This window comes from Mustela erminea, chromosome 11 (genome assembly GCF_009829155.1).
Source record: "Mustela erminea isolate mMusErm1 chromosome 11, mMusErm1.Pri, whole genome shotgun sequence".
Classification (NCBI taxonomy): Eukaryota; Metazoa; Chordata; class Mammalia; order Carnivora; family Mustelidae; genus Mustela; species Mustela erminea.
Window position 1 is genome coordinate 72602521 of NC_045624.1, and position 24710 is coordinate 72627230.

The following is a 24710-nucleotide window of genomic DNA, read 5'->3' on the forward strand; positions in this document are numbered from 1 at the left end:
TCAAAATGGTAGAATGTAGCTAAAGGAGTACTTCAACTGGAGAATACTAAATGCATACAGTAGGAAAGAAGAAAGGTCTCCAAGTAATGTGACTACACCTTAAAATACCAGAAAAAGAAGAGCAAGTAAAACTCAAAATAACTAGAAGAATGAAAATAATGAATAAATACCAGGATGTAAGTACACAAAATAGAAAACAGAAAGCAATAAAGAAAATCAATGAAACCAAAAAGTGGTTGGTTTGTTTTCAGAGAAGATTTTTTAAAAAATAAATAAACCTCTAGCCAGACTGATAAGGACAAAATGTAAAAAAACACATACTGCCAATATCAAAAATTGGAGAGGCATGATATCCTATAGACCTAAATATAATTATGAACAACCTTATGCCAATCAATTCAGCAACTCAGATGAAACAAATTCCTTAAAGGACAAAAACTACCAAAGCTCACTCCAGAAGAAACAGATAAACTAAATAAATATACATCTATTCAAGAAATTAAATTTGTAGCCAAAAACCTTTCAACAAAGAAAAAGCAAGAGTTAGGCAACACTACTGGCAAAGTAAACCATACATTTACAGAAGGAATAACATCAATTCTAGAGAAATTCTTCAAAAAAAAAAAATTAATGAGGCAAGAATACTTCCCAACTTATTATATGAAACCAACATCACCCTAAACCTACAACCAGACAAAAATATTATAAGAAAACTATAGATTGATTGCTCTCATTAATATAAATGTAGAAATCTTTAGCACACTTCTAATAAACTTAATCCAATAGTATGTAAAAAGGATAATAAATCATGAAAAAGCAGAATTAACCCCAGGAAGGAGAGTAAGGCTTAACATTCAAAAATGTGTAGGTTACCATTTTAGGGGCGCTTGGGTGGCTCAGCTGGTTAAGCGTCTCATTCTTCATTTCGGCTCAGGTCATATCTCAGGGTTGTGAGATCAAGCCCCACACCTTGGGCTCTGTGCTGGGGATGGAACCTGCTTGAGATTCTCTCTCTCCCGCTCCCCCCACTCCCATTCACAAGTACTCTTGCTCTAACACACACAAAATGTTCAGTTTACTATTTTAATAAATAATGGTAGAACGTTGTTTCTAAAACAGTTCCCAGCAACGGCAATTTCCAGATATTCACACTCTTACTTAGCCCCCAGACCTTGAATGTGGGCTGTACTTTTTGACTTGTATCCAATAAACAGAATGGCAGAAATCATGGAATATCACTTCAGAGAAATAATTATAAAAAGACTATAGCTTCTTCCCCTCTCTCTTAGATCACGTAGTCCTAAGGAAGGCCAGCTGCTATGCCGTAAGGCAGCCCTGTCAAGAGGCACATGTGCAGAAAGACTGGGGCCTAAAAACACCAACACGATCTGTGCTTTCAAGTACAACTATAGCTCTGGTCTATTGCTTGATCAGAACTTCAGAGAGACCCTGAGCCGAGGTACCCAGATAAGGAGTATCTAAATTCTAGACCCACAGAAAATATTAGATAAACCATGTTTGCTATTTTAAGATGTTAAGATTTGGGATAATCTGTTATGCAGCAATAAATAATACATAGATTTTTTAATCATATGATCACCTCAATAGTCTCAGAAATAGCATCTGACAAAATCCAGTACCCATTTATGATAAAAACATTACCAATTAAAAATAGAAACACAGAATGGCTAAAATTAACAACATCGGAAACAACAGGTGTTGGCCAGGATGTGGAGAAAAAGGACACTTGTGCACTGTTGGTGAGAATGTAAACTGGAGAAGCCACTGTGGAAAACAGTACGGAGGTTCCTCAAAAAGTTAAAAATAAAAATATCTTATGATACAGCAATCTCACTACAGGGTATTTACCCAAAGAATATGAAAACACTAACTCAAAGGAATACATGGATCCCTGTGTTTATAGCAGCTTCACAATAGCCATGGTAATGGAAGCCCTCTGAGTGTCCACTGATAGATAAATGGGTAAAAAAGATGTGCTATATACATACACTGGAATATTATTCATCCATAAAAAATGAAATCTTGTCATTTGCAACACCATGGACAGAACTCGAGAGTATAATACTCAGCGAAGTCAGTCAGTCAGAGAATTTGTGGAATTTAAGAAACGGAATAAGCAAGCAATGAAAAAAAATGAGAGAGAGACAAATCAAGAAAGAGACTCTCTTTTTTTTTTTAAGATTTTATTTATTATTTATTTGACAGAGAAAGAGATCACAAGTAGATGGAGAGGCAGGCAGAGAGAGAGAGAGAGAGGGAAGCAGGCTCCCTGCTGAGCAGAGAGCCTGATGCGGGACTCGATCCCAGGACCCTGAGATCATGACCTGAGCCGAAGGCAGCGGCTTAACCCACTGAGCCACCCAGGCGCCCAAGAAAGAGACTCTTAACTCTCAAGAACAAACTGATGCTTACCAAAGGCGGGGGGGTAGGTGGGTGAAATAGGTGATGGGGATTAAGGAGTGCACTTGTGATGAGCTCAGGGTGATGTATGGAAGTGCTGAATTGTATTGTATGTATTGTATTGTATTGTATTGTATTGTATTGTATTGTATTGTATTGTGTTGTATTGTATTGTATGGAAGTGCTGTATTGTACACCTGAAACTAATATAATACTATATATTAACTAACTGAAATTAAAATACAAAATTCAAAAAAATAGAAGAAAACTTCTTCAAGCTGAAAAAAGAAAAAAGGCAGTGTGACATAAAAGTTAGTGGTGAGAAACTGAATACCTTCCTCCTAAGAACAGGAACAAATCAAGGACGTCCACTCTAATCACTGATTTAACATTGTATTATAAATTCTAGAAAATGCGGGGCGCCTGGGTGGCTCAGTGGGTTAAAGCCTCTGCCTTCGGCTCAGGTCATGATCTCAGGGTCCTAGGATCGAGCCCCACATCAGGCTCCCTGCTTGGCAGGGAGCCTGCTTCCTCCTCTCTCTCTGCCTGCCTCTCTGCCTACTTGTGATCTCTGTCAAATAAATAAATAAAATCTTAAAAAAAAATTCTAGAAAATGCTACAAGGCAGAAGAAAAGAAATAATAAGCATCCACACTGGAAAGGAAGAAGTAAAGCTGATTTTATTCACAGAAGATATTATCATCCACGTAGAAAATCCAATGAAATCCAGAGAAAAAAAAAACCACTAGAATTAATAAATAAGGGTCGCCTGGGTGGCTCAGTGGGTTAAAGCCTCTGCCTTCAGCTCAGGTCAAGATCCCAGGGTCCTGGTATCAAGCCCCACATCGAGCTCTCTGTTCAGCAGGGAGCCTGCCTCCTCTTCTCTCTCTGCCTGCCTCTCTGCCTACTTGTGATCTCTGTCAAATAAATAAAATCTTTAAGAAAAAAAAGAATTGATAAATAAGTTCTCAAGGGTGCAAGATAAAGATCAATACACAAAAACATCTGTATTTCCAGATATTAGCAACAAACAATTAGAATTCTAAAATTAAAAAATTATAAAAAATAAAGACAATAAACAACAATTTTACGAGCTTTGAACAATATAAAATATTTAGTGATAATTCTGACCAAATGTGTGCAAGATCTATATACAGGAACTATAAAACATGGCTGAGAAAAGTAAAACCTAAAGAAAGAAAAAAAGAAAAGAAAAAAATCCACAGGTCTTTCAATTTACTGTGACCCTTTCCGGAAGAAGCTAATCTGTGTTTCAGCCATAAAATATTACTAGTTTCTTAATTTAAAAGGAGATTTACATATGCATATATAAATCAAGTGAGGCCATAAATGTATATAAAATGATAATATAAAAAGATGCAAACGGGGGTGCCTGGGTGGCTCAGTGGGTTAAGCCGCTGCCTTCGGCTCAGGTCATGATCTCAGGGTCCTGGGATCGAGTCCCGCATCGGGCTCTCTGCTCAGCAGAGAGCCTGCTTCCCTCTCTCTCTCTCTGCCTGCCTCTCCATCTACTTGTGATTTCTCTCTGTCAAATAAATAAATAAAAATCTTAAAAAAAAAGAAAAAAAGAAAAAGATGCAAACGTGGACTGAATTGATACATAGATAATGGGAAAATGGTGACCATATTTGGACTGCAACTCTATCCTTGAAAATAGCACCAGGAAGCACAGAGCCATAGAAACATCTCTTTTTGCAAAGGAGAAGATGGAGCTAACTCTACATTCTATTAAACCCTATATTCTATTTTTTATTCAAGGTCTTTGAACATTCTTAGTAAAATATATTTTATCAGATCGAATACTGGATTTCCCGAATGTTTATAGCAGCAATGTCCACAATAGCCAAATGATGGAAAGAACCTAGATGTTCATCAAAAGAGTAATGGATAAAGAAGATGTGGTGTATATATATACAATGGAATACTATGCAGCCATCAAAAACCCCCTAAATCTTAACATTTGCAATGACATGGAGGGAACTAGAGGGTATTAAGCTAAGCAAACTAAGTCAATGAATAATCATATGATCTCTCTGTTATGAGGAATCTGAGAGGCAGGGCAGGGCGTCGTGGGGGTAGGGAGAGAAAAAATGAAACAAGATGGGACCAGGGAGGGAGAAAAACCATATGAGACTTTTAATCTCATGAAACTGAGGGTTGTTGAGGGGTTGTGGGGGAGGGATAGGGTGGTTGGGTTATGGGCATTGGGGAGGGTATGTGTTATGGTGAGTGCTATGAATTGTCTAAGACTGATGATTCACAGACCTGTACCCCTGAAGCAGATAGTACACTATATGTTAATAAAAAAATAAAAATAAAATAAAAAGAATATTGTGTTTTCTTCTATTATGTGAAAAACTTTTATGAGAGAAGTTTACACAGTATAAACTTGTAACACATATACACCAACACAGCTACAGCAAAATGTATTAGCTAGGACTAAATGACAAATGTCACTTCAACATGTCAGCAGAGGAAAGAAGAGCTAGCTATAAGGACACCATCAAAGCTGAAAGAATGAACTTAATACGTAACGAGTTCCTGGAATCACATAAACTCATATAAACCTTTCATTTACCATTCTTTGTGCTAACAGTTCTGACAAAAATAGGACTCACAAGGTTTTCTGTTAAGTTGAGGAGAAAGATGTACTTTCACTGGAAATTTGGATAAATTCTCTGATATATATAATTTAAACAAGAGATATTATTATGGAATGTACTGCCAAGTAAGGCCTTATGTATTTCCTCAAGCTTTATATTAAGGGACCTACATTTTTATGTCCAGTCAGGTGGCATCTCATTTCATAGACCTGTCTATGGCACACTGGGTAATTACAAAAATCAGTGTGAACTATGCACTATGGAAAACCAGCTTCTCTAAAGTGTTCTAACATGAAGGCAGAAGAGTGCCAGCCTTTTCCTAATTCTGATGGGAAAGAGTATTTCAACAAAATTTCCTAAACTTTAAATATTTCCCATAAACATTCTTAAGCACTTCAAAAATCTATTATTTTTGCCTTCTACCAGCAAACAACAAAATACAAGCAGAAAATTATCATTAACATAAAGTAAACTTCCTTAAAATAGTATACTTGTATGGAAACATGCCGATGGTTGTGATTTTCTTTGTTACATTCACCACATATTTCTTGCTAGCTAGTTCCTACTTCCTATGATACTTTTACAATGTATCCGTATCCCACAATGGTTTGCAGAGTCCCATTCTTTCCAGGTACCCCAGAAACAGAGCACATCTGGGACTCAGAATCTTCTTATCCAGTTCCATGCAGGCAAGAAGGTTGTCTGCATTACTGCCCTCTTCCCACAGTGCTCACACAGTGCCTTACTCAGTGCCTGGCCCACCAGAAAGCTCAGTAAGGTTCTGTCAAATTAAAAGATCACATGTGAGAAAGTTCATTCAAATAGGTAGTCTTCTTGCTGTTGCTAATAGGACTGACGCTATGAAACAATTCTCATCCGAAAGCTATTGTCAAAAAGACAGCAGTCTTGACACAAAAATAATAAATATACAAATTTATGCATAAAATGCTATCAACAATTTTTTTTAAGGACAAGCTCCTTGTGATAGGCAGAATTCTAAAATGACACCTCATGTCCCTCACCTTTGGAAGGCAGAGAGCTCACGACTATACCCAACGCTGTGGCTCTCACCTTTCAATAATCCCCTCCGCTTTGAGAGTGAATACAACAAGCTATCATAGCTATGATTATATTTTGTGATGTGGCAAAGATGGAGATTATCCTGAGTGGGCCTGACCTCATCAAGGCAAGCTCCTGAAAAGCAGAGAGCTTCCTTCAGCTAGTTGTAGGAAAAAAAGGAGAGACGTGATCTGGGTAGCCTGGAAGAAAACAAACACGTTAAGCTTTGAACTGAAATGGAGGCCACATGGCACAGCACAGGGTGAGCTGAGAGGGCTCACTGGCTGACAGCTAGCAGGCAAATGGGGACAATGGTCCTGTTGTAACCACAAGCAAATTATTTCTGCCAGTAACCAGCGAGCTGCTTAAGAGGATCCTGAGCCCCAGGTACGAACCACAACCATGCCCAAAATCTTGATTTTGAGAGAGCCTGAGGGCAGAGAAACCAGCCCTGCTGCGCCTGAATGTCTACAGAAACAGAGCTAAGAAGCTAGTACGTTTGTGGTGATAAGTTACACAGCAATAGAAAACTAATACACTTGCTTAACTGAAATTGCTTGCAGTGCTTTGACATCTGAGCAGAATGTCTAATCTCAGGAATGTGTCCCAGATACCATTTTCTGAGTCTGATAGACTGTATCAGATCCAGGCATAAGTCAGTGATGATTCTTATGGCCATTATCAATAAATGACCACATATTGAGAGTTTTCTCCATTAGCATTTTAAGCTCACAAACAAGTTCTCTACATAATTCAGGTTATACACAATTAACGCTGGTCTTCACATTGCCTGGGCTTATGTGAATAACACCATTATCAGCACCTGCTTTGTACATGTATCTTCTTCCGGGAAAGTAATCTATCCTTGAATTTTCCACATAGGACAGAATGACTGTTCTAGAAAAGTTTCAAGTTTCCAATATTTGGGACAAACATCTTAAACGTGATCTATCCAGCTGTGTTAACCAGAAGCAGAACAGAAGGAAGCATCCAGGCCCTTCATAAAGGTATAGAGACAACCTCACGAGCTTGTCAAGCAACTCATCTTGCAGACCCCAAAGAGAAGTCGGAGGGGTTGGGTCCAGAGAGAGATGCAGGCCAGACGAAGGAAGAACAGCACTCCTTCCCCCGAGAAAGACACAATTTCTGGCAGCTTGAAGAATAAAATTATTGAAGAACCCAGGGTACACAAAGAGAAGAGTGAGCACACTGGAGTCCTAGCAGGGAAAGAGGGTTCTAGAAGTCAGGTTATTCACTGGTGCTCCTCCCTGGTGCCTAAATTGTCATCTGACTCCTTCTACCAGTCTGTCAGCAACCTAAATAAACATTCCCCCTACCCAAAGAGAAATCTCTTTCTTCCCACAACAAAATGCTTGAAGACACATAAAATCTAATACTTTAACAAAACTAAAGGACCAAAGCATGGTATATCAAACTGAAAAAAAAAAATCAATGGGAACCCATAACCTCAAAAGGCAGATTTTTCCAACCACCCAACAGTAGCTCTTTGATGCATTACTAACTTTCTTGTGTACCTCTAGAGCCCAGATTTTGCTCTATGTTCCAATTCTCCACTATGAAAAAAAGAGGAATCCTTGAAAGGTAATCCGATTCCAGTTCACAGGGCAGGAAACACAAAACAGCTGTGAAATATCCAGCTGTTACCAGAAAACTAAGACCCTTTCAAAAATGTCAGGGGAGGGGCACCTGGGTGGCTCAGTGGGTTAAGCCGCTGCCTTCGGCTCAGGTCATGATCTCAGGGTCCTGGGATCGAGTCCCACATCGGGCTCTCTGCTCAGCAGAGAGCCTGCTTCCTCCTCTCTCTCTGCCTGCCTCTCTGCCTACTTGTGATCTCTGTCTGTCAAATAAATAAATAAAATCTTAAAAAAAAAAAAATGTCAGGGGACAATGCTAGATTGGACAAAGGAGTCTGCCTATAGGGATTCCTAAGAGCCAAACAGTGATTATGTATTTGGGCATCACAAGGAAAATAAAATCATGGTTAAATGGAACAAGTTGAGTTAGAGAAAGACCACTATGATTTCAAAAGAGAAAAGTTTTTATAAAGGGCAAAAGGCAGTTATGAAATAAAAGAAGCATGAACATAATAGGATATGGTTGGTTTTAATCCATGGAACTAACTGCAGAGAATAAGGAGGAAGACAGGCTAGAGCTGTCTAGAGAAAGGAGGAACCGTACCTTTAAGGACCTATTTAGAAACTGTCTTTGCTTCCCTTCCCCCAGGGGACTTACTTGGCGACAAGTCCGGAAACCAGCTTCAGGTAACAAAGCCCAGATACAAGGGTGGGTCAGGCCAGGTGGAGACATCCGATCAGTGGGGGGATGCATACTGTCTCCCTGGTTACCAAGGAGTATGGGCCCCGCCCTTTGGGAGCCTTTTGGGCGCCAGTCCCAATCAAGGTGTAATAGGCTGGTTCAAATGTCTAATGGGGAAACTGTAACTCAGTTGGTGACCTAGCATCACTGTGGAGTTTTCTGTGTGTGTTACAATCTCATTGGCTATCTGTGCGTGGCCAGGCCCAACCGCATGGCCTTTGCCCTTAAAAGCTAGACTGTGAAACAGAAAAGGGTCGCCCTCTCTTTTAAGAGGTGCGGCCCAGAACGTTTGGTTAGATTCTTGATGCTTGGTGCGAAATAAAGCTTTGCTTTATTGCTTGACCTTCGCTTTGTACCAGTCTCGCTCCTTTAATCATGGACCCATTATTGGGGCATAACAGTAACCAAAGCAGGAATGACTGGTCACGGCCTGAAGAGAGCCTAAGGAGCACTAGCGTAGGAAGGGCAGGGTACACCCTTGATGAGGGAGCAGGAGGCTGGCTGAGGACAAAGCAAAAGCTGGCGCTTTGCACCCCCTCTTCACCCGCTCCCCTCCATATGTGTAGCATTCCTCAGGCACCCCTGATCGCCATAAAACGATAAATAGTTAACTTGCAGGGATCGCAATCCTGCAGAACAGGAATCTCCCTTGCTCTACAGATGTCCTAGAGACCTAAACAGGGAGGTTACCTTATCAATAGCACAAATTTCCAGAGGCAAATAACTCTTGGTTCCTGAAGCCCTAATGCCCCCCCCCCCCACCATAACCTGGAGGAGACCGGAGTAGAAAGGAATGTAAATGATAGCCAGATCATAATAACCCCACCAGGAATCTCCCAATTATCTTGATGTTAATGCCTGGCCTAAAGACGACATTGATCAGGCCATAAGGGCAAGGCCTCCCCCCCCCCCCCCCCCCCCCCCCGGCACCTTGTAGGCCCTCCCTAACATGTGAGAACTCTGTTGAAATCTCCCATCCCTTCACCACCTCCCCCCCAACCGTGGGGTATATAACATGCCCACCTTCACAACCCGGGGCAGCAGCTCTTCCTGCCCACGGGTCCTGTCCCCGTGCTTTAATAAACCACCATTTTGCACCAATGACGTCTTAACAATTCTTTCTTTAGTCGTCGGCTCCAAACCTCCTCACCCCACCGAACCTGACTTAGGTTCTGGGACTTCATCACTCTAATACCAGGGCAGGTCAATATAATACAGTAACAGACAGAAGAGCATGTGATGTTGCCTAAGCAATAGTTACAAAGAACATACCTGGTAGAGAGAAACCAGATTACAAAGGAAACATCTGTGAAACCAAGGCAGGAAGCATTTTTTGGAAATGAGTTAAATTTTAATAACTAAGTGAAATTTAACCCTTTAAAAAAAAAAAAAAAAAGAACCCAAATGACTGCTAACCAGTAACACAGATCTGAATCACTGTGGAAAAAGCAACCAAGACCCCAACAGCCAACAACTCGGGTCCTATAAACCCAGCTGTTCTGAAAGGCCCTGGTTTGTCTGTGGATCTGTAAAGATTACACTATACCAAGAAGATTAAAAAAGTATCACTGAAACCCCCACAAATCATTTAAATAAGTAGCTCTATAACCTTAGGAAGGTATAAAAAGACACATAGAAATAATAATAAACTTCATTAAACCCACAATGTTGGTTTTTTAAATAGGATGAATATAAGTACAGTAATATAATTTGCAATAATCATATCTGTGCTTGTTTTCCTTATTTGTGTCATCTTCAATTTCTTTCATTAATGTCTTGTTTTTAGAGTATAGGTCTTTCACACCTCCTTGGTTAAATTTATTCCTAGCTATTTTATTCCTTTTTAATGCAAATATAAATGGAACTGTTTTCTTAAATTCTCTAATAGTTACTAGTGTATAGAAACACAACACATTTCTGTATATTGATTCTGTATCCTGCAAATTTAATAAATTTATTTATTAGTTCTAATAGATTTGGGGGGGAGGATTTAAGATTTTCTATGAGTAGTATCATGTCATCTGCAAATAGTGGCAGTTATTCTTCTTCCTTTCCAATTTGAATGCACTTTATTTCTTTTTCTTGCCTAACTGCTATAGCCAGGACTACCAATACTATGTTAAATAAAAGTGGCAAGAGTGGGCATCCTTGTCTTGCTTCTGATCTTAAAGGAAAAGCTTTCAGCTTTTCACCATTGAGTATGATATTAGCTTGGGTCTGTCATGTATGTCTTTTATTCTGTTGAGGTACATTCCCTCTATGCCTACTTTGTTGAGAGTTTTTAATCTTAAGTGGGTGTGGAATTTTGCCAAATGCTTTTCCTGCAGCTGCTGAGATGATCCTACACTTTATCCTTTGTTTTGTTAATACCACAGATCTGATTCAACAGGCAAGATCAAAAGTGGAAACAAATGGGACTATATCAAACTAAAAGCTACTGCACAGTGAAGGAAACCATCAACAAACAAAAAGGCAACCTACTAAATGGGAGAAGATATTTGAAAGTGATATCCAATATGGGGTTCAATCTAAAATATATCTTTATAGAACTCATACAACACAATATTTTAAAAATCTGAATAAAAAAAATGGGTAGAAGATCTGAATAAACACTTTTCTTAAGAAGACACAGAAATGTCCACTGGTATGTGAAAATGCAAATCAAAATCACAATGAGAGACTACCTCCCAGCATCAGAAGGGCTAGTATTAAAAAGACAAGAAATAACAAGTGATGGTGAGAATGTGTAAAAAAAGTAATTCTCATGCACTGTTGGTGAGAATGTAAATTTATGAAGTCACTATGGAAAACGGTTTGGAGGTGCCTCAAAAAATTAAAAATAGAAATATTATATACTCCAACAATTCCACTTCTGAGTATTAATCCAAAGAAAACAAAAACACTAATCCAAAAAGACATCAGCACACCAGGTATGTCAAAACATTATTTAACCCAAGAGAGGGAAGCCACCTAAATGTCCATCAACAGATGAGTGAATAAAAAAGTTATTTAATATATACAGTATACAATAAATATCGTGGACTATTACTCAGCCATATAAAAGAATGAAATCTTGCCATTTGCAACAATATGAGTGGACCCAGGGGATATTATCCTAAGTGAAATTCAGACAGAGAAAGACAAACACCATATGCTTTCACTTATACGTGAAATCTAAAAAATCTGTATGTGGAATCTAAGAAAAACAAAACAAATGAAACAGATTCGTAGATACAAAAACAAACTGATGGTTGCCAAAGGGAAGGGATTGGGGGGAACGGATGAAATAGGTAAAGGGAACTAGGAGGTACAGTCTTTCAGTTATAAAATAAATAAGACATGTAGATGTACAGCATAGGAAATACAGTCAATAATATCATAGCAACTTTGTACAGTGACAGACAGTAACTAGACTAATACAGTGACCATTCTGTAGTATATATAAATATCAAAGCACTGTATTTATATACCTGAAACTAATACAATATTATGTATCAATTATTCTTCAATTTTACTAAAAGACTCTTCTCAAAAATTACCTTTGCTCAGAAGCCTTTGTTGATTAAATCCCACTTAGCACTTAGTTTTGCTCCAATATTTCGCATACCCTGGACTATAATTATTCTTCTTGTGATACTGTAACCTCAACAATGTGACTGTCTCCTGTTTTCTATGTTATAGCCCCCACCTCATCCCCCCCAACCCCCCACCAAGAGCACTTTCTCCTTCAAATCTCCACCTGAAGGGTCTAGCAAAGGTTTTTGACTAATTTGGGAAAGTAAGGGCTTTACATTGATTAAGAGTGGTTTTCTCAAATGATATAGGGTCAGAAGAAAACACCTTCGGTTCCTCTTCCCAAAGCCAATCACAGGAAATAGGAGGTCTATCAGTAATACCTGAAAATAACAGAGATTCCAATATTAATGGGAATAAGGCTCTGTATTCTCTATGACTAGCACTTCTGTTCCTTGTTCCTGTTGTGTAGAAACAAAAGTGACAAAATTTACATAAGCAGAGATGTCTCATGGTACTTGAAGGCAGATAAAGAAGAAGAAATCATCACCAATACTAAAATAAACTTCTGGGCTGTTGTTGTTGTTTTTCCCAGTAAATTCAATAGAACCTAGAATTCAAACAAGGTTAGATATGCACCCATATATTTGGGTGTTCATGTGAATCAATTATTTTGGTTCACTCGTTATTAACAGGGGTCTGTACATTAGCTGAAGGACTCAAAACTCAGTAAAAATTGTTAGAAACTCAAATAGTGTTGGAGGCTCCAAAAGTCACAGTTTGACCTACAATTTTAGCTTGGAGCTATGTAAAATCCAGACAACTGTCTACCAAACTCACAGCAGTGGATTTGAAAGAGCACAACTTAATTCAGTTAAGGTTGGCATTCATTTCAAGTGAATTCATTCAGGCTGAAAATTGTCCCTTTGAATCAACCATTTTCTGGTGATTGGCATTTTATTGAGTTCATGGTATGATCTTCTCCATTTCTTCGCCCCACACTCTTCACGAAGCCAGACACCAGGGAAAGAACTGGTTTAAAGGAGTCTACACTGATGCACAGCAAATAAGCATGATGCATGAAGCAGGAAGCTAAGTCATGGTCTTCTGAGGTTCATGGAAAAAATATCCATGATCTGTCCAATACAAAGCTGGCAAATATAAATACAGAAAAACTTTGATACTGCAACAACTCTTATGTTTGTTTTTCTCCTCATCCATTGCCCTGTGAGGGTCTGATGGGTTTCTCCTCTCAAAATCTGCTCCCAATAAAAAACCCATCATCAGTCATCTATAAACTTTTGGACACTTAAATCAGAACGTAACCTCTCCCAGAATTACTTGAACTTTAAGAATTATAGAACCAAAAGCTTCATTCCTTTTCAAAAGAATTTCAGCTACAGGTGCTTAGGTGGGCAAGGTATTCTGGTGGGGGTGGGGGTAGGGGGATGGAGTAAGAGGAATTTCTAATGCCACTGGCATCATAACCCACGACAGCTACCCTCATCTCTAACCTCAGCTTGCAAGATCTAAAAGTATGCTTCCCTCTCTTGGATTGTGGTCTTCTTTTTCTCACGTGCGTGCATGCGTGTGCATTATGTGTGCATGCGTGTGTGTGTGCCAAGGTTACACAGAGCAAAGATATGGGATGTGTTATCTATATGTACATAAGGGGATATACGCATGGGTGTATTTTTACTTACAGCTATGTTTTATCAGAACCAAGACCTTGCCTAAAATCACCTCCAGAATATTAGCTAACAACATCCAGGCAAGCCTCCCATCCACGTTAAGTCACGTAGGTGACTGACAACAAGTCACTTAAAACTGTCTGCATCTCAGTCTTCTCATCTCCAAAATGATACAGCTGAAGTAAATAGCTCTTAAGATCTTTTACAGCTCGGCTCTTCTGTTACGAACTCTAGGCAGCAGTTTACAACTGGTAAATGGTTTTAAAGAGATTAACTCCATAAGGCCAGACACAAAAATTCATTTCTTTGTGCTTCCGTTTACATTGCATTTCGCTTAGGATTTTAGGTTTAGAAAGAAGGAGGATAGGTTCATGCCACGAACACCTCCCGGTCTCTCCAGGCTCTGTGGGCCTGCCTCAACTCCCAAATCCCGGCACTGCCACTCTCACGGCTGCTCAGTGACGGCGTCCTGGGCCACCTGGCTGCCAGATTATTTGTGAGTGGCACGATGTAGCTTAGCAGTCACACTGCACCATGTTTGGCAACCCTGGTTCTGTCAACTAAATGCCAGTCATGTCCTTATGACACTGCCACTGTCACAACTACAAATGCCCTCACAAAACAACTAGGTCATTTTTACATTGTACTTCATCATTTGTCACTTAAATGAATGCTGTCTTGTATGCTTTCACATAAGCCACAGTGGAATTTGTTGTCTTATGTTTGGTTTATTTTGCTGGGATGGGAGGAGGTCATTGTTCTGCTGTTTCTCATGTGTTCGTTGCATTTCTATTACCAAACTGGAAACACCTTGAGCATAGAAATCATTATCTTCCATTTCTTTAATGTTTCTAAAAGCCCCAAAGATGGCATAAATGGGTGTTCTGTTAACATCTACTCAAAGATGGACTATCTTCCTTATTATGAACCTTCCCCTTTAAATAAACATGGGCCGTTAAAAAAATTAGTCCTACCTACATGCAATGAGGCACCTTCCAAGCCCAGATCTTTTCCATTCAATGAAAAGAGTTTCACCAGCTGTACCACTCACCAGATTTCCGCATCTATTGCTGTGATTTAATTTAAAAATGCTTATGTTTCTACTGACTGGTTTCTTTGGGGTCTGACCTAATTTCACTGAAACCCTGAATCCACTGGCTAATGGACATAGCTGAAGGGAGAATTCTTGAGGACACTCCATTCCTTTATGCCACTTCAGTGACCCTAGTTTTGTTACAACCTTTGGTGGGCTTCAACGCTTTACCACCAAGAGACTTGATGATTGTTTGGCCAGTTTTATTGTGAAATATTTAGGTGGTCTTCTCAGCAGCTTAAATTTTAATATATGCTGCTAAGACAATTTTATTAGGTTACTTTCCCTTCTGTTACACCCCTGAGGGGCACTAGTTGGCTCAGTCAGTTGAGCAGCTGACTTGGTTTCTGCTCTTGGTCATGATCTCAGGGTCGTGGGATCGAGACCCGGTTGAGACCCGCATTAGCATGAAATGGGTGTTCTGTTCTCCCTCTCTCTGCCTCTACCCCTCCTCCACATGAGCGTGCACATGCTCCCTCTAAATAAATAACATCTTCTTAAAAAATAATTATATTCTTCACAAACCTGTACCCCTGGGGCAAATAATACATTACATGTTAATAAAAATAATTGAATAAAAAATAAAAAATAATAATTATACTCTTGATTTTAGATGTACATGATAGTTTGTTTAGAGGTTCATGTAGACAGATGCTTCTATTTACTGACCTCTATGTTCTTCATTTCACCCTAATCATCATGATAAATTTAACACAAAGTTTGATGAACAACACCATAACTGTAAAAAATGCCCTACGGTTAGTTGTGGCCTAGACAGGTTTTTTGGAACATAGCTATCTTTAGGAATCAGGATTTCATCTGGAATATTCTCTAACCCCTTTCTGCTGTGGACCACTAGTGTTGGCAATGCCTGGGATCTCAGTGCCACTCCTGCCCCCTTAAGTCCCACTGAGTCAGAACTTACACTTGAACATGACCCCCAGGAGATTTGCGTGCACATTAAAAATTGAGGTGCAGGGGCACCTGGGTGGCTCAGTGGATTAAAGCCTCTGCCTTCTGCTCAGGTCATGATCCCAGGGTCCTGGGATGGAGCTCTGCATCGGGCTCTCTGCTCATCAGGGAGCCTGCTTCCTCCTCTCTCTCTGCCTGCCTCTCTGCCTACTTGTGATCTCTGTCTGTCAAATAAATAAAAATAACTTAAAAAAAAAAATTGAGGTGCAGTGCTCTACACATAAAGTGATAGATTCGGCTGGTATGGCCACATAAGAGACTGAGACTGTACGAGAGGTCGAGAGTTTGAGGGGTAAAATTTGTTTCAAACTCTGGGTACTATATGAATGATAATCATTTTCTTGGGTAAATTTTTACTCAAACTTCTCACAAAAAGTCAGGGCAATTTCATACAATTCTTTAATTTTGAAATACTCTGAAATAAAATTGTCCAGTAGGGTATACCCAAAGTATACCTTATGAATTTTTTTTAAAGCAATGGGATCAGAGTAAGTGCAAAGTACAGAAAAAAAGAATATACACGAATTACAACAGCATCTTTACCATTACCTCCTGTGTAGAAATTTGTGGGTTTATGTATTTCTAATACAGAAGTACTGTTTTGTCATTGGCTACCATATCTATGAAAAAAAATTATCACAAAATTATCTAAGGAGGTTTGAACCCAGAATCTTTGCTTCTTTATTTACCAGAGTTTATTTGGTAGCTTTGGGGGAAAAAATAATAAAATAGAAGGAAGTCACTTTAGCGCCTAGAAACAAAATTTTAAAAAGAACTTGTATTTGTGAAGTGTACCATGTATCCTAAAACAAGCCCTCCCCTAGAAGGGGGGGGGAGCCCTTTGCCTACTTGTCATAACTGAACATGTCCCACTGGACAAGGGACAGGAACCCCTGGTCACAAATAGAAGGACGTGGCAACTCTGTAAATATCTGGGTGGCTTTTAGTCACTGCTTCCACTAAAAACATACTCTATATTCCCAAAAGGTCATGAGGAGAAAGAAGCTATGTGAATTTTGTCTCACTTGGCATCCACAATTATATACTGGCTAAAAACTCCATCATGGAAAAAAAGAGTCAAGAGTGTAGCATTCATATCACATGGCCAAATGAATACATAGTGCTGGGAGGTGAAATATTAGAATTGACATCTATATTACCTACCCTCTCTCATTTATAGCCAGAGGGCTCAGAAATGGGGCACATGAAATGAGAATCCCCACACACAGTAAGGGAGTGGCTCTGTTGAGATTCCACAGAGAAAAAGCCTATTCCAACCTACAAAATTCTCACAGCTGCGGTGAGGAACTGGAGTACCATTCAGGACAAAACAGAAGACTCAGGCTACACAAAGTGGCTCCCAACATGGCTAATTAGTTTCTTCATCAAGACACTACTCCCTTAAAGCTCTCATTCTAGAAAAGAAAAAGTCTCTTCTTGCAAATAAGAACCTTTTCCCCCCTCTCACAGAATTTATAGGTTTATATATAGCTTTTCTTTCTGTCTGTCTTGGGTCCTAACCTGAGAAAGGGAAAACAGAGTGTTTTCAGAGGACTCCACATGATACAGAGATGTGACATGACCTAGCAAGAAGAACTGACCAATATAACCTACAGCAATTTTAAAATGTCTACCATGCCAGAAGTATTAATAATCAATAAACAGATAAGGCTGAACTCAGATTCATGGCTCTTTGAAATCATGAATATGGTCCAGCACGCTTTCTACCTGTATACACAGGCTTACTGATTGAGGCACTTTTTTTTTGGTTTTGGGGTTTTTTTAAACATCACAAGGACCAGAGAAGCTGTCATTTGTCTCAAAGGCTGTGCAAACGATAGTTTCAGATGCCTTCTGAATTGTTTTGTTTCTCTTCTGAACTTCATTGCACCACCCATAGCTTCTTTGTACTAAACCAGGCTAGTTCTTCCTTCATGTTTATACCTTTCAAATATCTGTAGCACTCTATTCTGTCCCTCATGTAAGATCAAGCATCCAGAAGGCATAATAACATTAAAAATGGAAACTGAAAAAAGACACTACTGGAGGTACTGACTGATCCATTAGGGCCTGAATTTCTTTCCCTTGGTAACCATATGAACAGCATTTAAAAATAAAGATTATAAATATTTTTAAATTCCTTCCCTGAAGGAGAAATAAAATTGTGTACTATCTTTTTACTCTGAAACAGACGGCTACATAAATAAGCACAACTTTTATCTTTTCACCTATTTTAATAAAATTTAGATGTACTATTAATGCTTAAATAATAATTAGTGACTAATGAATGTCAAGAGGAATGTTATAAAGTTCTAAAGTTTAATATTTTTATTCTAATAAAATAAATCGAGATACGGAACTGACCAAAGAATCCAGAAAAATATAGGGCATCACTCAATATAGGATTGACTTTTGAAGCTCTTGAAATTTTCAGGGAATCATATATGGGTCACTAACCACACAGAGCTTATGAAGAGAAACAGGGAACAATGAACCTTTGAGGGAAAAAATGGAAGTCTCTTTCAGTGCAGCTTTGACAATTGGTCCATCTATTGTAAAGAGCTAAAATTTCAGCAATAATAAATCTGACAGCAATCCATTAATAATAAAGTCCTAGCTGATTTCATAAGAGCTGGTTCTGTCAACCTTTCCTCTGACTGAGAAAAGTCAATAGTGAATCCAGACGCAGATCGTCAAGGTGAATAGAGCAGAGCAGTGGGATACACAAATCCTGTCGCTTGTCTGCCACCTGAAAATAAGCCTCAGTGCTTCCAGGAACATTTCGCTGTCCTCTTTGTATTATAGCAAGATCTCATTCAGCTGAGGAATAAGCCACTGGGGCAAACTTGTATCAGCAGGACAGAGGAGGAAGTTTATAGAACATATACCCTTCCCAAACCTTACCAGATGATAAATGGAAGACTGGAGCACTTTTTCAAATCCTCTTTTTATCCCCTCAAACACAGTAACACTAAGAACTGTCATATATGCTCCATAAACAAGCAAACTGGAAAAGGATAAAACTTGGACAAGATAATTCAAGTTGATAGAAAAGAGAGATGGAAATGAAGGATTTTTAGATAATAACGGTAATCATGATGGTTCTCACAGAGCTCTTATTATGTAACAGCTACTATGAAAAATGCTTTATAAGTAGTTTTGCAGTGTCTGCAACAGCCCCATGAGGTATGACTATTATTCCGAGTTTACAGACATTTAAATTGAGGCACGCAATATTTAAGTAGCATGTCCAAGACGACACAGAGAACAAGTAGAGGTAATGAGATTTATTCCGAGACTCTACAAAGCCCAAGATCCTGACCACTGGGATGTCTTCCTTACATGTTCCCTGGGATTGATATTTCAAGAGAAATAAGCAGAGGCCAGACCTGATCCACAACACTTCTCTCACTCTCTCTTCTGACGCAAAAGAAAGCATTCTGTGGTCTAAGGTTTCTGACTAATCCTCCCTCATCCCTCACTACTTCCATCACCTAAACTTAACATGCCTTTAACTGACCTGATTCTGAACCAGCCTCAAATCAAAAGTCAAGGCTGAGCAGCAAAGTCATGACGATGGGCAGAAAGCACAAAGATCATCAAAAAGGACAGGCTCATGGGGAAGATGGAATGACCTGGCCATTAGGCACTGCCACGTTGAATCTTCCTTTCCCATATATGTTTGCGTTCCCTGAATAGTATGTTCAAGGCGAGACATAAACCACTGGCTGATCCAATCTAAGAATCATGAATCTAGTCGATGGCAGAGAAATGGATACCTCTGGGAGCTTTAACCTGACTTTCTAAAAAGGATTCTCTATCCAAAAAACCATCTGGATTTAAGATAAACAGTAACAGGAAGAAATTTTGAAAAGAGAATGCCGTATTGATGAACCCTGTCTCACCTCATCCAATGAAAAACTGCTTAATTTGGAAAAAAAGCTTATACTCTCTCCTGCTCCTCTCTGCCCAACTCAAAAGATAACACGAGGTTTTCAGGTTAAGTGTCCACTGAAAACAGCAGTGGGGAGTAAAGGAGGGTTTGCAGCAGATATCAGGAGACTAAGGAAAGTCTCACTCTCCCACTGGCTGAACAAATGGTAATGAGCCAACTAGACAACACACTTGCTGAAGAACCTGCCAATTCCAAGAGTCTGTAGGAGGACCTCAACATCAGATAGAGCAAGGGAACTGAAGCAGAGGGGGTAAAATTAAAATGTTAATAATGACAAAAGCTACAGTCCAGCCTTCCACTGAATATTTTAGCTGTTGTTCTCTATCACCAAAGAACTGACATGAAAATCTAAGTAGCCCAGTTACCATGCCCAATTACCAGGCCATGTAGAGAACCCAAATGTAAGATAACCACCGATTATTCCCTCTACACATAACTGTTCCTCACTCCCTTCCCCATCCTACAAGCTCCGAGTTTTAGTATCTCTAGATTATCTATTATGGTATCCATATGGAAACTTGATTTAGTGAAAGCATGTAAGGGAGAAGGGGGAATTCTGGTGTTTTCCATATAAAAATCAAAGCATATATTGGGGCACCTGGGTGGCTCAGTTGGGTAAGTGTCTGACTCCTGATTTCAGCTCTGGTCATGATCTCAGGGTTGTGAGATGGAGCCCCATATGGGACTCCACACTGGGCGTGGAGCCTGGTTAATGTTTGCTATGTGCCCCCCCCCAGAAAAAAAAAAATCAAAGCATATATTAAAAAATAAAGAAATTCTGGGACATGCTATAACACAGATTAAGTGAAATTAACCAAACACAAAAGGATAAATGCTCTATGATTCCACTTGATGAGGCAAATTCATAGACACAGAAAGTAAACTAGAGATTACCAGGGATGGACCAGGGGGAGGGAAAATGGGGAATTATTATTTAATGCATATAGAATTTTTCTGTTTGGATGATGGGAAAAGTTCTGGAAATGGATAGCAGTGATGGTAGCAATACCTTGTGAAAGTACTTACTGCCAATGAACTGTGCACTTAAAAATGGTTAAAGTTTTGTGATATGTGTATTTTATACCACAATTTAAGAAATGAAAAAAAAAATCAAAGCATACAGTATCTGTATTGCAATTGCCCCAAATGAAAGAAATCTACTCCAACATTTCTCCCGGAAGTATCTTAAAAAGGAGTACAGTACACGGTAAGTTCCATGAGGACAGGCCCCAGATCTTTTTGGCTCACTGTTACAGAGCAGTTACACTGTTACACAGTAGATTCTCCATAAATGTTTGTTTAATAAATAAATGATTAAAAAAAAACAGAAGGAGTCTCCAAGAAAGAAAATATTTAAAAAGCATCAAATTTACTTATTCATAAGAAAGAATAAAGAGCATATTCCAGAGAAAAATACCAGTGCTCCTCCAGCTAAGCTGCTTCAGGCGAGGGAATGTATCACTTCATTTTACTTCCTCACAGCAGGTCTTATAATGTCTTACACATAGTAGATGGCTAATAAACGTCTGCAGAATGAGGAATTAAAATATGTGTAATTATGGGACACCTGGGTGGCTCAGTAAGTTAAGCATCTGCTTCAGTTTAGGTCATGATGCCAGGATCCTGGGATGGAACCCCACATCGAGCCCTGCATCAGGCTCCCTGCTCAGTGGGGAGTCTGCTTCTCCCTCTCCCTCTGCCTGCTGCTCCCCTGCTCATGTTCTCTTTCTCTCTCTCTCAAATAAATGAAATCTTTTTTTTTTAAAGTTTATGACTATAAAATCAATGTCATGTAACTACTCTACTCTTCCCCTTTTTAAAAACTACTTTTTGCAAATGTCCAATTCCTTCTATCACAGGGCAAAAAAATAAACCTCACAGGTTATACAAAGTGAAGGTAAAAATATAAATAGCTAGAATATATCACTCTCAGAAAAAAAAAAAAAAGCCAACAACACAGAGTACATCATCTTCTAAACTGAAAAAAAAAAAATTGTAAAACAAAAACTGAAGTATGGAAAAGAACAGCTTATAGTTCATGTTGATTTTTCAGGAAGTAATAAGTGATGAAAATAAAAGAAAATGTGAATTCTCTTTGGAAGAAAATTTAAATATTCATTCCCAAAAATCAATGTCTCACCTTCATAATCAATAGTTGAGTAAACATAGAAGGATATTTAGGGCTCTTATGTGGCCCGCCCCACTCAAAAATTTCTCTCATTTGTCTATCGATTAATCAGGTGTTCTTTTTAAAAAATACTAATGTCACAAAATTATACACAGCTGGCTTATGGCCAACATGCTACAGCAAGTTACCAATGATCTTCTCAATTGATCTTCACTATCTGCATCATTTATTTACATTTTATGTGATTTGCTGAGTTAAAATATACAGACGTAGAATATCTTTAAAGCAAAAACTCAAATGCTGGCACCCTGGGCATTCAGCAACTCTACAGGAGACGGACCCTAATAAATCCACCAGGACCATGTAATGTAGTAAGTCTCATTCTGAACAATATTAAAACATGTTCTGCAACTTTGACTGTCCCCTAGCCCTAATACTGTGTGCCAATTAACAATGGAAATAGAAATTCAACCCCTGTAGATATCAAGGTTTACATCTCCGTCTCTCAGCTGTTATGGTCAGCACAAGCAGGTAAGCATCATTCTGGAGTAGTCTGTCTGCTAGCCCAGTCCTTCATGCATGCAGGGGTTCTCCATTAGAACCCAAAATGCTCCCAGTCCACTCTTAGAGCCGGCTCTGCAAGCAGAACCACAGGAAGGATTATCACCTCCGTACATGAAAGCATAACCACTCCAGGTGTAATGATGCAAAATACCAGCACACCCGGCCTCTGCCAGAAAGCACAGACTTAAAGCAGGTATGTTTCTGTGCTCTAGAAGGGAAGGGGGTGGAATGAGCAAAGAGGAAGCCCCAGAGCCCTTATCTACTAGAGACGCTTATTCCACTCAGAACCAATCTAGCTAACGTAGGGACATCAGTTTACCCAAATGAAAGATGTGGTCTCCCGTCCTTCACTGGCTTGCCTCAGAGGGCATTCAGCCAAGCAAAGCCAGGGAAAACAATCTATAAGATCTCTTTAAGCTATAATAAATAAGGCGAGTTTCAGAAGAAATAACACTCAGCTATGGCAAAGAAGCACAGACGCTAAACCTTTTCCTCGTCTTATCACTGCTACTGGTGTTTACAAACTACAAGCAATAGCCTTGGGTGCCTCAAGAGACTCTCCATGAGTAACCTCCCGTCGGATCCCTAATTTAAATCCCCCCTTGATCAATCTGTGATGTTTCTGGCAGTTAAAGAGAAGGGGGTGAGTGAAATGACATGCATAAAATGAATCCTTTTCAAGTTGTAAATGAGTGAGTCAGGATTCAGACTTGCCGAGATGCTCCAAATTAAAAACCCTGCTCTAATTTTAAGCATGCTCTGTCTTACCGTTTTGCTGTTGTCTCTCTCAGGCTCAATTCACCTGGAACTCTTTAACATGTCTCTAGCAATGTGTCTGCACCAGGCCAGGCTCATACAGCAACTGAATTCACATCTTTCTGCACTAGCAAGCTGAAAACGGTACGGCCGTACTACAACCAAGAAAGGGGGAAGCAAGAGCAAAAAAAAAAAAAAAAAAACCACACACAGACACAAAAACACACCAGAAATCACCTAAGAGAAACTAATCTCAGTGGAATAAGACCAAAAATAGTTCACAAGAACACAAAGAACATGCTAACATTCAGTATCAATAGCTTTAACAGTTCATTTCTCCCCCCCCAAAAAAAACCTAGTTTTTTTTTTTTTCTCCAAACACGATGGACTTGCCTGTGGAGTTCCCAGGAAGGCAGAGTAACCAGGCTCTGCAGCAGCATTGCAGCCAAAGTAACAGTGCATATGCTGTCCAGGCGATTCACAACACACTGTCTCTTCAGAAAGATATTGATTTGCAATGCAGGGCTGCTTCAAAAGAATACAGAAGGGGAGCCAAACAGCTGATGCTGATTGCATGGGAGGAAAAACATTTAATCAAGGGGATGTACCCCATCAAACTCAATTCAATTTTTTTAAAAGCACTGGAGGAAGCCAGTAAGGATCTTGAGTGACAACCCCATTAAACAATAATCTGAGGTCCTACAGAAGGCCAACGAAGGCTACCATCATTCGTGCTGCAAAAGCCACTAAAATAGTTTAATGTGTCTATGTGTATATATTTGTCATATGCAAATGAGGAATAATGAGAACTCTAAAATAAACATGCACCAAATAAATGAGGTTCAAAATGCACAGGTGTAGCACTTACAAACCCGAAGTGATAAAATACATAGTTACAAGCCTACAGAATTCTTGGTTGGAGGGGTTAGAGCTTCTATCACTCCCAAAAGTAAAATGCCAACACAAACCAGATCCCAAAACCCTTAGGTTAATTATGTCAAGTCATACCACACAGCGCTGGGTGCTGGGTGCTGGGTGGTGAGGAAGAATGCCAAAAGGCTACTCTTATAGCGACCCCTACAGGAGAGTGGTTAAGCTACAATTTATCTTTGTTCAAAGTACCTCCTATCCTCAAAAAACAGAATCACAAAAGGGTATAAATTAGGTTAAGCCACAAGGATACAACTGAAAAACACTTCAGGCTAGAAATTTTAAAAGTCAAGCATGAAATCTGACCTCACAGATATTTATTTAATTAAGAGATTAAAGTACAAGAGGAGGTAACTACCATGTCAATGGTGAGCAGCCAAAATTCTCACAGCCCACAGGACTGGGTACACTTATAATCAGAAAGCTCCGGGAAAGGTGGTTTCCCTTCAGTTTAAAGAAATGATCTCCCGGGGCGCCTGGGTGGCTCAGTGGGTTAAGCTACTGCCTTCGGCTCAGGTCGTGATCCAGGGTCCTGGGACTGAGTCCCACATCGGGCTCTCTGCTTCGGCAGGGAGCCTACTTCTCTCTCTCTCTCTCTCTCTCTCTGCCTGCCTCTCTGCCTACTATGCCTACTAGTGCTCTCTGTCCGTCAAATTTTTAAAAAGAA

The 24710-nt window shown here is 39.4% G+C and overlaps 1 protein-coding gene across 4 annotated transcripts in view; it reads right to left on the minus strand.

The window, feature by feature from the left end:
* The window catches only part of CDK14 (cyclin dependent kinase 14), a 572715-nt gene that overhangs the window by 438478 nt on the left and 109527 nt on the right, over nucleotides 1-24710 (minus strand). For 2 of the 4 annotated variants that reach the window (XM_032304316.1, XM_032304317.1), the window contains exon 1: nucleotides 23507-23779. The exons of 1 other annotated variant lie outside the window; for it this stretch is intronic. In XM_032304316.1, coding sequence (XP_032160207.1) covers nucleotides 23507-23689 — 183 coding nt within the window. In that variant the 5' untranslated portion in view covers nucleotides 23690-23779. Of the gene's footprint in view, nucleotides 1-23125; nucleotides 23265-23506; nucleotides 23780-24710 lie in introns of those variants that run through there. One more of the 4 variants, XM_032304319.1, reaches the window with a different exon arrangement.